Genomic DNA, 15,425 nt, shown 5'->3' on the forward strand with positions numbered 1-15,425 from the left:
CAGAACATCTGAGAAGAGTGGTCTGATTTGCTTACGGGGGGTTAGCACTTGGATTTCCCTACCTAAGACTTCCCTTTTCAAAGCTGGGAGTGTGTGTGAATATATGTAAACTTGTGGGTACTGGACTGCCTTGCCGGGTATTTATTTTATATGCATGTGTTTATGTTAAATAATGTAAATTGTGGAAGAGCAGAGCGTGGGATAGCTAGGCGGCCTCTTTATCAGAACCCTTACGAAGGCTATGTTTGCAGCACTTTCTCGACACCAGCATAGTCTGTGAGATTTAGAGGCTGTATATTGGGAACCGAGCAGGAGCTGCCTCTTGTGGTCCTTAGGCACTGCTGGGAGCCCTGCAGGCCAAGGAAAGGTGTGTGTGTTACCCCGGCATCGCTGTGCTCTCCCTGGCTGTGCAGTCTGTATGCAAATACCTGCCGGCACAGTACATGCCTCTGCCTTCTGCAGAATACAGACATCCTCTTTTTGAGTGCATGACATGACTTTGCTTTAAGGGTGACTTACTTTGCTGGATATCAGAGTTTTATTCTGTGCAGTCTGAGTCCTTCTTTTTAGTTGCCTTTAACCATTTTTTCCATGGCTTCTGGAGCACGGGTCTTAGGGCATCATAGGAGTTCTTTGCTATTTTGGTACTTGTACACGATTGCCCCTTGCTGTTTCCCCCTGCCCTGTGACTCTTTCGTTGTCTAAAACTGACATTGTTTAAACTGAAGCCTAGTCTGCTGTGGCTGATGGGTTTAAAGTAGTCCCTTATGCTAAAGCAGAGCAACCGTGCAGCTACCCAGAGCCGATGTGTCCAGCCCCGTGCATGTTACCTGCTGTTTTAACTGGTTTCTTGATAGTTTTCTTCCTGTAAGGCATTTCTGATTTCTTTCCTTCAAAATGCATTTAATATGCTTTCATTATCAAGCAGCAGCTTCTGTGTGCAGTTGTCTTGCTCAGCACTGGAAGAATCTCTCCTGATACGATCTCATTTTCTGTCCGAACCGGAAACGCTGCAGCACACAAAGTGGTATTTGCTTAAAAGCAGCAGAGTCAGAAACGAGGCTCTGTAGTAGGCTTGTTATTTTTTTCGCTTTGTGCATCTAAGGAAGTGGGTTTATAGCACCTTGATAACGCTTGATGATAGCCCTACAAACTGGTAATCACACGACAGATAGAAAGCAGCATCGCTTCTGTTGGAAGCTTTAATTATGGCAGCTAAGCATTTGACCTAAATCTCTGAGTGTATAAATATTTTTGGAAAACATTGCAAATCTAACTTCTGTACCACAGATGTACAAAATCTATTCTTTGCTTTCCACATAATACAGAATGGAACCTGATGCCAAGTCATTCAGGCTGATATTAAATAGCTTGTTTACATTGCATTTCGGTAGGGTTAAGTATGCAGTATATCGAGATACCAAGTTTGCTTAAAACATAATTTAAAAGCGTTGTAGAAACAGTGACTTTTGAAATGCTACATGGAATGGATGACTATGGAATATGAGTATGGTTAAAGTAGCTATATTTGAAAAAAAAATATTAAAAGTAATTTGAGGTTAACTCTATATAATGATAAGTTGGCTTGGATAATTAATTTGGATTTAGAGTTGCTTAATTTCTCTTGGCATTTGCAAATCCCAAACTGACTTGTGGAATGTTCTTGATTGAAAAAGACTTTAGTGAAAACATGTGTGACTGTGTTTTTGAGGGCAGTGATATTTGAAGAACAAAGTCGCATCTGTATATAAAAGTAGATAGACAAGAAGAATTGCTGTAAACATAGCTAATGTAATTTTGTGGCATCATTTGCTAGCATGTCTTCTATTTTTGAACAAATCATGAGGCTGTAGGGGGAAGTAAGTCCTATTCTGTAGAAAGCCTTAGCTTTTCTAAGAGATATTTTAAATTCTTAGCATTGACAAAGGCTGAATTCAAATTATTTTTTAGACTAATATTAGAAGTATTAATTAGGAGTAGGCCTCAAATTCATGGAACTCCTGTTAACTCTTAGAGTGCAATAAAATTCTGACAAGAGGATCCATTTCTTATCATTTGTCTAGGTATGTCTTGATATTAGAAAATTGTGTTCAGTTAAATTGCCAGAATTTTATGAAATGGAAGTGATTCAGAAATGAAGAACGAAGAGCATTACTGACTTGGCCTCATGTTAAAATATAGATTTCTGTTGATTTAAAAAACCTGCGTTGCTATAAAAATGTCTAACTGTGGCAATGGAAAATATTAATACCACTTTGTAGCGATACGTACTTTGGAAATTATTTTTAGTTATTTCTATGTTCAATGAGACTAAACTTTTTTTTTTGCTTCATTGCAGGACCAGTTTGACAATTTAGAAAAACACACGCAATGGGGTATTGATGTTCTGGAAAAATACATCAAGTTTGTAAAAGAAAGAACAGAGATTGAACTCAGCTATGCAAAGCAGCTTAGGTAAGTTGATATGCAAAGTTCTGGACTTGGAGTTGAATCTGTTCAGCGCCTGTAATCATCTCTAAGTTCATGTTACAGTGGTGGTAATTGGTATAGCTTATAATGATTGCTTTTAGATGGAGAATAGCTTTAGTTTAAAGAATGGAAAGCTAAAATTAATTTAACATGCTGGTTTTTATCTCTGCTAAACATCATATGCTTTGTAAAAGTAAGGGTATTTAGGTGACTGAATAGCACACTAGGGCTTACTCGTGATTTACTCATGGTTAATGGCTCAGGCTTTGGGGTAGCGTTGTAATGTTTTCCATGAAATTAGGACTGCACAGGAATTCTGAAGGTTTTAAGAATTCAGCACAATAATAATTTGTTACAGGACAAAGTTTAGGGTTTCTTTTCATAAGAAAAGAACACTTCAACCTCTTGTTGAACTGGTGTTGAAGAAACTGCAGGTCAGAAAGTCAGTCTCGGCACGTGGAAATTTAGTCTACAGTCATATTGCAGCCTAAGATTTGAATTTTGACACTTTTAGAGTCTTGCCAATGTTCTTGCAATGCGTCTCGAACAGAGCTGAGGTCCTTGGAATTTATCAGAAGTAGCTAAATTACTGGAAGTTCCTTCTGGGTGTTTTCTGGTTGTATGTAAGGATACGAGTATAAGCGAACCAGACCCTGAAAACCAATTCCTTGAGATCAGACCCACTGTGAATGGAGGAGAGGGAGGAGGGAAGGGGCGTGAAGAACCACCCCACAATGGGTAGCTCTTACCCTTTTCCCCAGAAGGGCAGAAGAGAAGTGAACAAGGGTTAGTGGGGAGCACAGCACACAGCCCAGCTATTGCGGAGAGGCTATGATGCAACGTAGTTGGCAGCCACTAGTGCCCAGGGTAATTAAATGGAAGGGGTGAAGGGGATGGAAGCTAACTGGGAGGGGGAGTACAGGACTAATGCTTCCCAACCCCTCCAGTAAATCCATCCCTTTTTTCCCCCTGCATGATTATAATACATATTAGAATCTCCTCCCGTCTTCCTGGTATTTATAGAGATTGAGATCTGCGCTTCTAGCTGATCTGTATATACCTAAAGCAAAATGTCTATTAAAAAGAAAAAGAAAAAAAAAAAGCTAGCTCAGAACTTTTGATGCTTTAGTTTGAATGGCTTTTGAGATGGGCAGTGGCTTATTATTTGCTAGAGGCTGGTACCTGATAAAGCCCTGCCTTCACGGTTATGTGCTTTCTCAGGGGAATGCCACAAGGATTTCCCAGAGTTTCTGCTATATAGACGAGCAGGAAATAGAAAATATAAGTTGTGCAGGAACAAATTGCTCACATCCTATGGAGATGAGAAGAGATTGAGTTACAGAGGCAGAGTGAGGTGGAAGAGAGCATGAGTAGACTGGGAAACCCCAGCAGATTACCTGTGTGAGCAAGTCTGTCTTACAAAGAATCACACCCTTGACCCACTGAATTTCTAAGGGTGATGAATTTTAGGCATGAAGAGCATAATCATGAAAATAAATAAGCAAACAAAATGTTAAAGCAAAGTGGGAGATGGTCAGAGAGAAGGCTATCCAAAGCTATTACTCTGAGAATCACGAGCCTCTGATGGATAATTGTGTGAAAGAATGAGGTGTCAGAAGTGAAAATGAGGGAGCACAGAAACAAGCTAGAAAGGCATAAAAATGATGCAGAGGGAAAGGCAAACAAACGTGAATCAGAGGCAGGTGCACAGGCTAGCATAGAATCTTTTTAGAATTGCTATTTTATTGCTGATCTTTTGTTTTTATGCGTTAGTTGCTGCTTTAATCGCTGTTAGATTTGCAGGTGTCATTGCTTTTCAAGCTTGAACCTGAGAAGTGCCAATATTTTGCTCCTGACACTGCATAATTGGGTGCTGAATTTCAACATGTGAGAGTCAGATTGGCTCTTACTGGATGAAGTATCACTTCTGGATTCTGTATCACTTCTGTTTTTTTTTGTGGGCGTCATGGTTAAAACCCTATATACTTTTTTGATTAACAAAGAGGAGACAGAAATCAAAAAACCCTGTTAAATATGATATACATGTACATTTTTATAAGTGCATTATAGGGATTAGTAACTGGGTTAAACATTTTATTATTTTCTATGTTCCTTATTATATATTTTCTAAATCCGTTTTCTGTGAAAGCGTACTGTCTGCTGTTGTTTTACCCTGACCCAGTAGCATTTCTGTACCTCTAGAGGTTCAGTAGACTGTAGCCTTGTATGTCAGAATTACTTGGGCAGCATGATAGTAGGGAGATGTCCATCCTGAGTATGAAAATGCCTTATTAGTTTAGTCTTCAATGTGTTTCCTTCTGTTTTTTTTTTTCTTTCTTCTTCAAGCAGGTGTGTGGAGGCATTCCTATCCACACGTAATCAGGCAGAACAGTTTGCAGAATTGTTGCTGTGCTGATATTTGGTGGAAACTGCTGTGTGCAGAACTAGAGAAAAGTTCATTGTTCCAGAGCATCCTCTTTTCAGAGAAGGCAGAGGCTGGAATGGAGATGTTTATCTGGGGGCCGCCCAGGAGGGATACTTACATTTTGAGGAACTGTCCAAGTCTATGGCTGTCCAAGTCTGCCAGGGCTCTGGCTAGAACTCCGTTGGTGCTGATGCTACTTAATTCCTTAGGGAAAACAAAATGAGTAAGAAAAGTGAGGCAAGAGGCTCTGCTGTCTCCCAGTTAGCAGTAAAACCAGCATGCAGCAAGGATTGGGTTACACCTACTTGAAAAGAAACCGCTTTTTCAGAAAGAAAAGACTTAATTCTGGGAATTCTCAAAAAAAATAGCATAGATAGGCCAATGAATTTTAGTAGTTCTTTTGTCAATGATTGCATCAGTACCACTGAAATGTTACTTGGAATCAGTGGATAAACAATCTGTAAAGTTAACCCAAGTGGTTTCTATTTAACTGTAGGGTAACAGAGGCTGCAGGAAGGCATAGAGTAACAAGGCTGAGTTTAAAATGCAAGACACCACAGTGCTGCAGCCCTGAAAAGGTTTTAATTGCTAAGCAAGATGTGGCAGCTCCCTGGTTTGCATCATGTATGGTGTTACATTGTGCTACAGTCCAAATATGCATCATCATCCTGGGTTTTAAGCATCAGCAAGGTGCACTGAGTGGTGGACAGCATGTGTCCTGTAAATCCTAGATTTGCTGCTGGCTAGGGGTTTGCAGTCATCTTTTTCAGGAAAAATGAAAGCTATAGAACAACTCAGGTGTGCTAACCAAGATAGGTTCAACTTCCTTGCTCGAGATAAGATCACTGGAGAAGGATATCAATATTTTCAAATGAAATCATTAGGTGCATATGTAGTAATGAGATGTAATCGTCTGTGCTAATTGGAATAATCAAATTTCACATTTCTGCCAGCATCAGTTAACGATCACAGAATTATCCCATTTGTATCATCTCAGTGCAGCTTCCCAGAGCTTTACCAGGATTGTTTCTCTTCCTTGGAAGCATCCCACAAAAGACAGGCAAACTTGCTGGGTCAGAATCATCTCCTGCAGCAAATCGCACTTCCGTGAGCTGCCTGCCTTTGTGTGTGGAATAGCACCTTCTACTGGGGGGACTTCTTACAGCTTCTCTGTGTGTCTGAGGGCCAGGAAAAGGGTTATAAAAGTTTCTTTCGGGCAAAGGGGATGTGCATCAGCAGAACCAGGACTCAAGTGCATTGTGTATTGACATTATGATTTTAAATTATGAACTTCTTGGGTTCAGAGCCTGTTAATTCATTGCAGTTACGCAGAGGGAAGCACAATGGGGCCCCTTCTTTTGTGATCATACTTCTGATAAGGTAGATACCTAGCCAGTGCAAATAAAAACTGAAGTGCCACTGTGTGCATGCAAAGACTATCCACTTATTTTAAAGGGTATTTAAAATTTAACTTTGTATATGTTTTTAATTTTAGGAACCTTTCGAAGAAATATCAACCCAAAAAGAACTCCAAAGAAGAGGAAGAGTACAGGTACGTTCATGATCTACTGCTGGGTAAGCATTCATTGACGGAGGAAGGGGAGCTATAGTTAGATAACTTTTAAGGATTTGGCTTCTAAACCAAAAACTTGCATTGAACTCTAGAGAAGAGAGAGATCATATATTCAGAAGCAGGCTTTTATGTGTTCTGGGTACTAGATGCCTTTTTTTTTCTTTTGTGTCTTTTCTAATGTACTTAAAAATCTTCAAGCTAGACTATACAGTGCTGGTTCTTTGAAGTGAATGACCAAACTCTAATTACCTTCAGCAGGAACAGAAGCAGTTGTTAATTTTAGCATGAAACTTGAGCAGTCCATGCAAGTATTAAATTACTCTAATGGACTGACGAGGCAGTCTAGTATGTTATTAAAGAGATCGTGTTGTAGCTCCACAGGAGAAATCAGGGTCTCTTGAAGAGTAAGGTAGAGAGATGTAGCTTGTAACAGGCAGTGTCCTGGAGTGGATCGACACGACTTGCTGCTGTTGAAGGATGTTACGTTGCCTCAGGTGCCTGCTGTTTATTTAGATATTCAGACTGTCTCCCTGGTGGCAGGGGACTAACGTAGTGTTTGCAGATAGTGACTGCAGTCTCAAAGCACAGGTCCTCCACTCAGTGACACTGAAAATGCATATGGAAGGCTGTAAACCATGTCAAAAAAAAAAAAAAAAGACCACAACACATTCCTGCCCTTGCTGAGATCAAAGATATTATTAAAGAGAGCTTTCTAGAGGAGAAGCCTTCCAATGGACAAGCTATAAGCCAGAGTTGTAGCCTTTTCTGTGGAGCACTCTGACTTTTTCTAAAATTCCTTAACTTCATTGTTTTGTAATGCATCAGCTTTGAGCAAAGGCACTGTAAAAGATTCTGACCCTGCAGCCTTAAATTGCAGGAGGCTGCTCTGCTTCAGAGTTGAACCATTGACCTTGAAACTTGAAACGCTTCAAAGGAGTTTGGATTCAGGTCCAACTGTACTATTATACTGATTTAAATTCTTGGGTCAGCACCCCCCTCCCCAGCTGGCTTGTACAGCTACCCTGCTGGTTTGTATCAACCAAGATAACAGCCTTTTCATTTTGTTTTTGATTGATTTTTAGTAACGCTGTTTGGGAATCATTTATTGATGCCATTGTTTCCTGAAACATTGATATTTACACAAGGAAGCTCATATTACCAGCACACTGGCTGTGTTGGTCTGTACCTGGGGTTAGGAAGAAATGTGTCTTTGGGTAGCTATACCATAAACTGGTATTTTTAGTTTACAACAACCTTTTGGGCACATCTTCCTTTGCTGGAAAAGGATATTGGAGCTAAGTAGCTCATGCAATGTGACACAGAAGACTCTGTGTATCCTTTGCCCTTTTAAATGTAGTGTCCCCATGTCTCTAACGTCTGGGGAGTTGTCATGTGACCTTTGGATGCCTTGGACGCTGCATTGAAACAGCCTGTCTAAAAATGATGCATTTTCAAGTTTATCATCAGTCTGTAGTTGGATCCCCTGGCTTTTGCAGCTGGGATGTCTCTTGAGGTATTGCAGCTTGACTGTGACTGTGGTTGCTTTTAATGGTTTGGGTCTCTTCTTTCCCCCCCCTCCGTTTTTTCTCCAACTCCTTTCATCCCCTTTCATACCACTCCACTTTATTTCCTCTGAATCTCCCCCCTTCGCTTTGGATTTTTGCCTGAAGGTGATGTTATTTGTGCAAACTGCTACCATTTAATATTAATAGTTTTCCTAGCGTGTGCAAGTGCAGCGCTTCAAAGCAGCGTTCTTCCAGCTGACCAGTACAACAAGCAGGGGAATTTAAATGCAGCTCTGTTGGCTCAGTGCTCAATATGCTGGTGACATCACCTGCTGTTTTTGAAATTGTGTGCACAGATGTTCACTTCTTCCTTTTAATAACATGTGGAATGTTGTATTGGAGAGTAATATGAAAAGTAAACCTTGCAATGGAAGGGACCAAAATATGTGGTTTGACAATGAACACCTGGTTAGTAAATTCACTGTCTTTTGGAAAACTTTGTAAGTTATAGCTAATCTAAATCCAATTAACATTTTGAAAAGTTTTCTTTTCTGCACAGTGCTAGCCAAAGGTTGGTTGGATTTTGCCAGGTGTAGAGTTCACTGACTCTGTGCACTGAATTGTAGGACTTGCAAGAGGGTAACTCGAAAATGTTTGAGTAAAGATTAGAGCAGTGAAGTCCCAGAGCAGTACTGATAAAAACACTTGGCTTTCTCAAAGTGTTGTGTTCTAAAAGCCAATGTCAAACTGTCGAAATGCAGATAAATTTATCAGACTGTCAGTGTGCGGGATCAGTTTCCTTCTGAGGGCATTTTCAAGTGAACCTGTGCTAATTTGTACTCAGTCTCGTGCAACGATAGTAAATGCTTCAGAAGGGTACAATCTCCCTTTGCAGTGTGGATGTCTGAAAACAAAGGGACTAAAAGCCAAATGCATTTTTGTCCTCTGCAGGTACACATCAACTAAAGCCTTCCTAGCCACTTTAAATGAAATGAATGACTATGCCGGACAGCATGAGGTCATTTCAGAGAACATGACCTCTCTTATCACTGGAGAGTTAACACGCTATGTGCAGGAGCTGAAACAAGAGAGGAAATCGGTAACTGAATGTTTTTTATTATTCACGATTAATTGCTAATTAAGACAGATAATTAGTGGTAGTGGAGTTCAATGTTAAGCAAAATTAACGTGCAGTTAATAAACACAAGCTTTGCTAATGAACCAAGCATTAAAAAAGTGGGTTACATGCCCCGGCCAAGGCACTGAACCGTTTGAATCAAATGTTATAAAATCAGACAGCTATGCCTTCAGGAGAATGCCTGCTAAATAAGGTCAGAAACCCATCTGTGCTCAAGGCTCTGTTAGCCAAAAGCTTGTTTAGGGAAGAGTCCAGGCACCACATAAAGCATGAAATAAACAGAGAAGCTGTATTACTGAAACTTTCATAAAGAATTATTATTATGAACTTGATTCACGTTTTCCTGCTTCTCAGCCAGATCTAGTCAACAAAACTTTCAAAAAAGATTTATAACGAGAAATGCGGGGTCTGCTTTGTTTGGTGATGTTGATGACTCTTTTTTCAACCTGTTGTCTTTCAAGATCACTAAAATTAGGATTTTGTTAATACTGTATTTTAACTGGTAGCAGGCACGCAGGTTCCTCAACTACAGCAAAAGTTGAAAGCTGATTAATTTGCATGTCACCAACTGTGAAAGGCGTATAGCTGAGATGTGTTTGTTTCCTTCCCCTGCCTTGAAATCTTTTATCCCTGGAATGCGTGGGCATAAAATACCGTTCCTAAGGATTATTGTTGAAAATATTCATAAACCATGTATGAAACGGCTAAGCAAAGTGCAACAGGGCAAGGGAGCATCAGGCCGCAGACTTCACTTCCAGATGGTAGCCAATTGGTCCATTACGGAAAGTGCAAAGTGCTCTTGTTAGTCCAGCAAAACTTAAGCATTTATAAATAGCCCTACTAAACGTTAAGCCTGTGTTGAAGTGCTTTGCAAGACCAGACTCCTGAATATTACTGTGTTTTCCTAAGTGTGGTATGAGAATAGTAAGCCTGTCAACAGCGGATATGAACATACGGACACACCTTTCATTTGCAGAATGGTGTGTAATCTTTTAGAAACACAGTATTTGGCCAGCAGCTTGGAAATGTGTTTTGCATATAATTGGGATGGGAAAGTTATCTCGGCTGCTTCTGTGACCTTTTATTCTATATAAACTCAGTACAATATGCAAAGTCAAAAAAAAAAAAAGTGTTCTGTATGGTGTTTTGTTGTCATTTCTAATTTTTACCTGATTTCTAAATTATAGGGACTTATGAAGTGGTTGGAATATCTCTTGGACATCTTAAGTAAAATAATGAAGGGCTTGGTATCTTGTAAAGAATGCGAGCAGTAACTGTATTGCTTTTTTCTTATGCTTGTAGAGTTTTATAGTAAGCTTGGCTCAGAAGTATCTGATGGGTGAATGACAAGCAAATTATTTTAATGTCAGTCCAGCAATACAGCATAGGAACAGCAAAAAAAAGGAACTGACAGTGTGTTTATGTGCTGCTGGTGATAACTTGTAGCTTTTAACAGAAGATAGCTGTCAGTCATGGGTGCTTGTTTTGTTCTCATAACATGAGTACAAACGTTGTGAATTATGAATCCTTGTCTGATTCCTTTGGATTTTTCGTTTATGAGCAAGTGGTGTTGAAAAGGGAATAGCTTCTGCCTTCAGGCGTTTTTCATGCATAGTCTCTCTCATTACATACCATAAAACACAATTTCATCAATCATGCTGGGATCTGCAGGGTAAGGTGATTGTTGTGTAAATATCACAGAGGTCTGATGCTCTGGCAAAACCTCTTGTGATACGAATTGATGAATGGTTTGGGATTTCCAGTAATGTTGCTGGCAGAGTTCTTGTGCTTACTGCTTGATGCGTGATCAGCCATTGTGCTAGGAGTTGCTGCAAGCTGTAGGAAAAGGTGATCATTCCTGAGTCTAGGAATAATCCACAAATAGGAACTGCGGGGGGGGGGCCTTCTTGTCTAGAGTCTTGAGTGACTTAATCCAAATGATACAAGAGCCTAAATACTTGTAAAATGGAACAAACTTCCAGTGGTTTCAGTATGATTGAGTTACATAAGCACCCTTGCTTTTATTGTCATAATTTTTCTATATGGAAGAGGGGAATGATACACAGATGCATCATAAGCATAAGTGTGTAAAAGGGGTACTCAGATACAGCAAAGTGGTCAGACAAATGCACCAGGCTTGAGAGCTTCTATTTCTAAAGGGAATCCCTTCGAAACGCAGTAGGAATTGTGCATTTAGCAGACATGAGCGATGAGGCTGGTGATGCTTAAACTCATAGGGTCTTATGTATGCCTACATTACTCTGTTTTCATGCTCATTTAGCTCTATTGATTAAAGTGGAATTACACCAGCAGGCGATTGGTTGCACAGAAGTAAATCGCACTTCTTTGTTTTCCTCCGTGACAGCTACGAGCCCATAGCCTGTAAGTAAGCAGCACAGAACCTGATAGTATATAAAGCCTTACACTAGTTTCCTGTTGGATAAAACTCAGTTTGCGTGCAATTTTTAAGTGTGTTTGTTGGACTGCTGTGTAAAAAGGTGTGCTTTATACATGCCTTTGTAAAGTTTTCCATGTATGATAGTTGCTAATGGTGAAAATATGGCAAGAAGCTAATTGAAAACAAGCAGAATGACTTGCAAATTCACAGTGGCTTGGTGCTGTTGTTCAAAAGACAGATAACTCCTGTTTCTCCTGGCCTGGTTTAAAGCCTTGGACGAGTTCTGGGTTACTTTTTGTTTTTACCGATAACATATGTGATGGTTTTTGCTCACTAGAGAAAGAAATCAGGCAAAAAATCTTTTTGTGAAACTCAATTATCTTCAGCGATGCAGGTCGGTGTGTTCAGTTTCATTGTGTTGTGCATTCCTCTTCCATAGCCCACACTGACGTTAATACTGTACCAGCTGATGTTGTGTTCTGCCCTTGCAGTCACAGGAGCTGCACATACACCCTGCCTGCTTTTCCCATACAGCTTGTGTGTGTAAGAGGGAGAACTCCTTGCACTGTTTCGGTTCTTCCCAGCTCTCCAGTGAAGTGAAACTCGTACAGTACAGTTCCTCACTTTCACTTCTTTTTGTGCTCTCTTGATCTCAGTGTGTCTGTGCTCTCATGTGAGTAATTCTCTTTTAAAACTGACCTTGATAACTACTTTCAAGCTGAAATGTCAGTTCCTATGCTGCATGTGAAGGTCATAAACCATCCGTCTTCCTTTTGGGGTTGTTGAGGCGGTGCCTGAGTTCCCCTTCACTGTAGGAAGACGTCTGTCACCAAACCACACCAACGAGTGGGGGATCGCCAGCATGATTCAGGGAAAGAACTTCTACAGGCATTCTTTGTGCAGTCCCAATTTCACAAGGACCATGTTTTGAGGTAACTGGAAGCTGTCAAGTTTGAGCCAGGCACCCTGTGAAATTGGGTCTTAATCTTGCTCATCTGTGATGAAAGAAAAGGAGGTGCTCCCGGTAACGTCAGGAGAGCCTCCTTTTGAGGCTCCTTTATTTCACAAGCATTAACAGGTTGGAGATGTACTCAAGACTTCTACTCCCACCCAGTGTGACTGCTGCTGGTTGTGACAGCAGCTCCTAAGCAGACCACTTGTTCTTATTGTGGGAGAATGATCACCAGCATTTTGGTTGCGTAGGTGAGGGAGTTTCCTCCACATTGCTGTGCCTACTGAGTTACTCAGCACGTTTTATTCTATTAAGGATATGCATAAATTTAGACACTGGCTATTTTTTGCTACCTTCTTTTTTGGTGACACCAGTGCTTGGACTTCCGAGCAAGTGTAGCCAATGCAGTCCAAGCACTGAGGATTTCCTTTTATTTTATTTTTTTTTTAATTCCTTAAAGCTTCACAAGAGAGATGATTTAGGCATTTTCTCAACTTTGGCTGAGGAAGACCCTCAGTGCTGTCACTTGTCTGGATAGAAACTCACAAATTAATTCCTGTGACAATCCTCACTTCGGGTCCCTGTTCACAACCCAGGTCTGACTCAAGGCCTCCTCTGGCAGCAGCTGCTCTGTGTTTCTGTGTAGCCACTGCTCTGGCATCAGCTTTGCTAAAAAAAAGTGTTTGGGAGTCATGAACTATCCCTCTTGTTACTGCTTCTGCTTTCACCTCTACCTCCACCTCCCCACGGGGATCGGCTGGCTCCATACAATCAAGCATGAAAGTCAAGCACAAGCCAAGAGCCCTGCTGCAGACTGAACTGGTGCAGCACTGGGATTCTGTGGTTGGGAGAGAATTTACCTGATGTCAATACGTTCCATTTTGTGCCAGGATAGAAGCAGAGCAAGGAATGAATGCATCCTTATGGGTACTGCAAGGGTAAAAATGGTCTGGTTCTTCATGGTGGAGCATGTGCGCCCTCCCTGTGTGTATTCATACTGGGGGTGTGCATTTCAGAGAACTTTCTGTTTCTCAGAGGCTCTCAGGTGTTGATGAAAAGTAAATAATTGGAGGAATTCTGCCATGTTCGTTCATTCTGAATAGTGCCCTGTTCTGCAAATAGTCCTGTGGTTTTCGACAGGATTTCTCATGGAGTTGCACCGTGCAGGCGTGAGGCAGGGTGGCAGAATACAGCCCTGTCAAGTGCACAATGGATTTTCCATGTGGCATTCTGGATGTGCCTCCAGGTTTGGAGCACAGCTGTGCCTTGTGCTGCAGAGGTACGGAGACACGCTGCTGCCTTCCAGAAACTAAAGAGGCAACGCAGACAGCAGGAAAAGGGACACAGTGGAAGGAAAGGCTTTGCCATACTTCAGATTTGGGTTGATTAGATTCAAACTGAGCTTACTCCAGCTCTTCTGTGACTTATCCACTTAACCAGTGTACTGCCCCAACGAATGCAGTTAGAGGGATTTAGGTTTGGCCTAAGCCTAGAGGTATTAAAAACTAAAAATGAATGAATAGTTAGGTTGGCAGCTAGAAGCCTGCAGGAGCTGCGTATGAACAGAAAGAAAACTCTGGGCATTTATGGGAGATTCTGTTGTGCTCAGTATGCTGCACAACAATCCCCTTCCACATGCTCATCCTCTCTTTCTTGCAAGGCAGTGCAGCTGTATTTCATGAAACTAAATTGTGTCAGTGTTAGGCAGCAGCTATGAAAAATGAGGGAATGCAGAAAACTGCTTAGGGAAGATCGTAATAAACTTTGTATATGCTTAATGAGCCCTTGTTTCTTTTTTCCCCAAACTATAGCGCAAATATAATGAAATTGTGCTAAATATTTGGATGTATCATCTAATCCTGCTGTCAAAGATGGTTCTGGAATGGGAGAAAGCAAGTGCTTACCCAAGTTTCCAAAACATTTGCGGGTGGGAAGCTAACAACAATACCCAGTTCAGCTGAAAGGTGTACTGTGAATGTTAGTTTTAGTGGGGTTAAAGTTTAGACCACTGGACTTGGTGTCTTGCACTACCCAGTTTTGAATGGATACAGTGAAGTATGAAATAAAAATGTGAATAAACTGACTCCTGTTTACTCCGTGAAGGATGCTGCCAAACAATATAGCTGCAAGCAAATGCAGTCTTGTTTTCTGTGCATTCGCCAGAGCATTGTGCTTCAGAGGAACAGCCTGTTACAGGGGGGGGATGAGATGTCTCCTAACAGCAGTCACTCTCCCTGCTCTGTGCAGAACTCTGAAATGCCTGAGGGCCAGAGATGCTGATCAGTAGTGGTAGGCAGCTCTTTTCTTTGTACCTTGGTGTTCGGTACTAACGTTGGATCTCCTGTGGAGAAGCCCCAAGATTTCCTCTTGCAGGGCACTTTAGCACAACTGGGCTTTTAAGGACGTGATCAGACCCCAGGGCAGGATTTGAGTGGGGTGCATGATCTCCGAGCACTGCAATACCTGTGTTTGAGCTCCCAGGAGCCCTGGCCTTCTGGCCTGCTGCCTTGGAGGATGTCAGCGTGGCAGGACGTGCTGGAGGACCTGGTGGCTCTGCTCCTGTGCTGCTGAGCTGCAGCCACGCAGCGCTGCTCTGCCGTGAGGATCAGCACACCACGGAGCCATCTCCATGTCCAACAAGTTGCTTGCTTCTGCCTTACAAAGCCCCAGCCAGACTTGGGTGTAAGGAAGACTATGAGGCTCTGTAGCATGAAACAGCACAAAACATCCACAGACATCGCTGTCACAAAGTGTCTTCTAGCTCTCTGCTCTTCCTCTCCTTATTGTCCCTGCTGGCACATCGCCAGGCAGGCGTGATCCTGATCTGCTGCTTGTTTGTCTTGTGCAGCTGATCTAGCCTTTGTCTGAGACACTTGGGTTTTAGTGCTCTGTAACTGATTCCTTTAGCACACACCACTCCAGGAGATGATTCCAGTCAAATTCACACCAGCTTTGGCTAGATTCC

The 15,425-nt window shown here is 41.5% G+C and overlaps 1 protein-coding gene across 29 annotated transcripts in view; it reads left to right on the forward strand.

Annotated features, from left to right (window-relative positions):
- The window catches only part of FNBP1 (formin binding protein 1), a 96,394-nt gene that overhangs the window by 28,227 nt on the left and 52,742 nt on the right, over positions 1-15,425 (forward strand). For all 29 annotated transcript variants that reach the window (XM_027471221.3, XM_072025168.1, XM_072025171.1 and 26 more), the window contains exons 2-4: positions 2,339-2,454; positions 6,390-6,446; positions 8,924-9,071. In XM_027471221.3, the coding sequence (XP_027327022.1) occupies positions 2,339-2,454; positions 6,390-6,446; positions 8,924-9,071 (321 nt within the window). The remainder of the gene's footprint in view (positions 1-2,338; positions 2,455-6,389; positions 6,447-8,923; positions 9,072-15,425) is intronic.

The sequence above is a fragment of the Anas platyrhynchos genome, chromosome 18 (assembly GCF_047663525.1).
Source record: "Anas platyrhynchos isolate ZD024472 breed Pekin duck chromosome 18, IASCAAS_PekinDuck_T2T, whole genome shotgun sequence".
Lineage (NCBI taxonomy): Eukaryota > Metazoa > Chordata > Aves > Anseriformes > Anatidae > Anas > Anas platyrhynchos.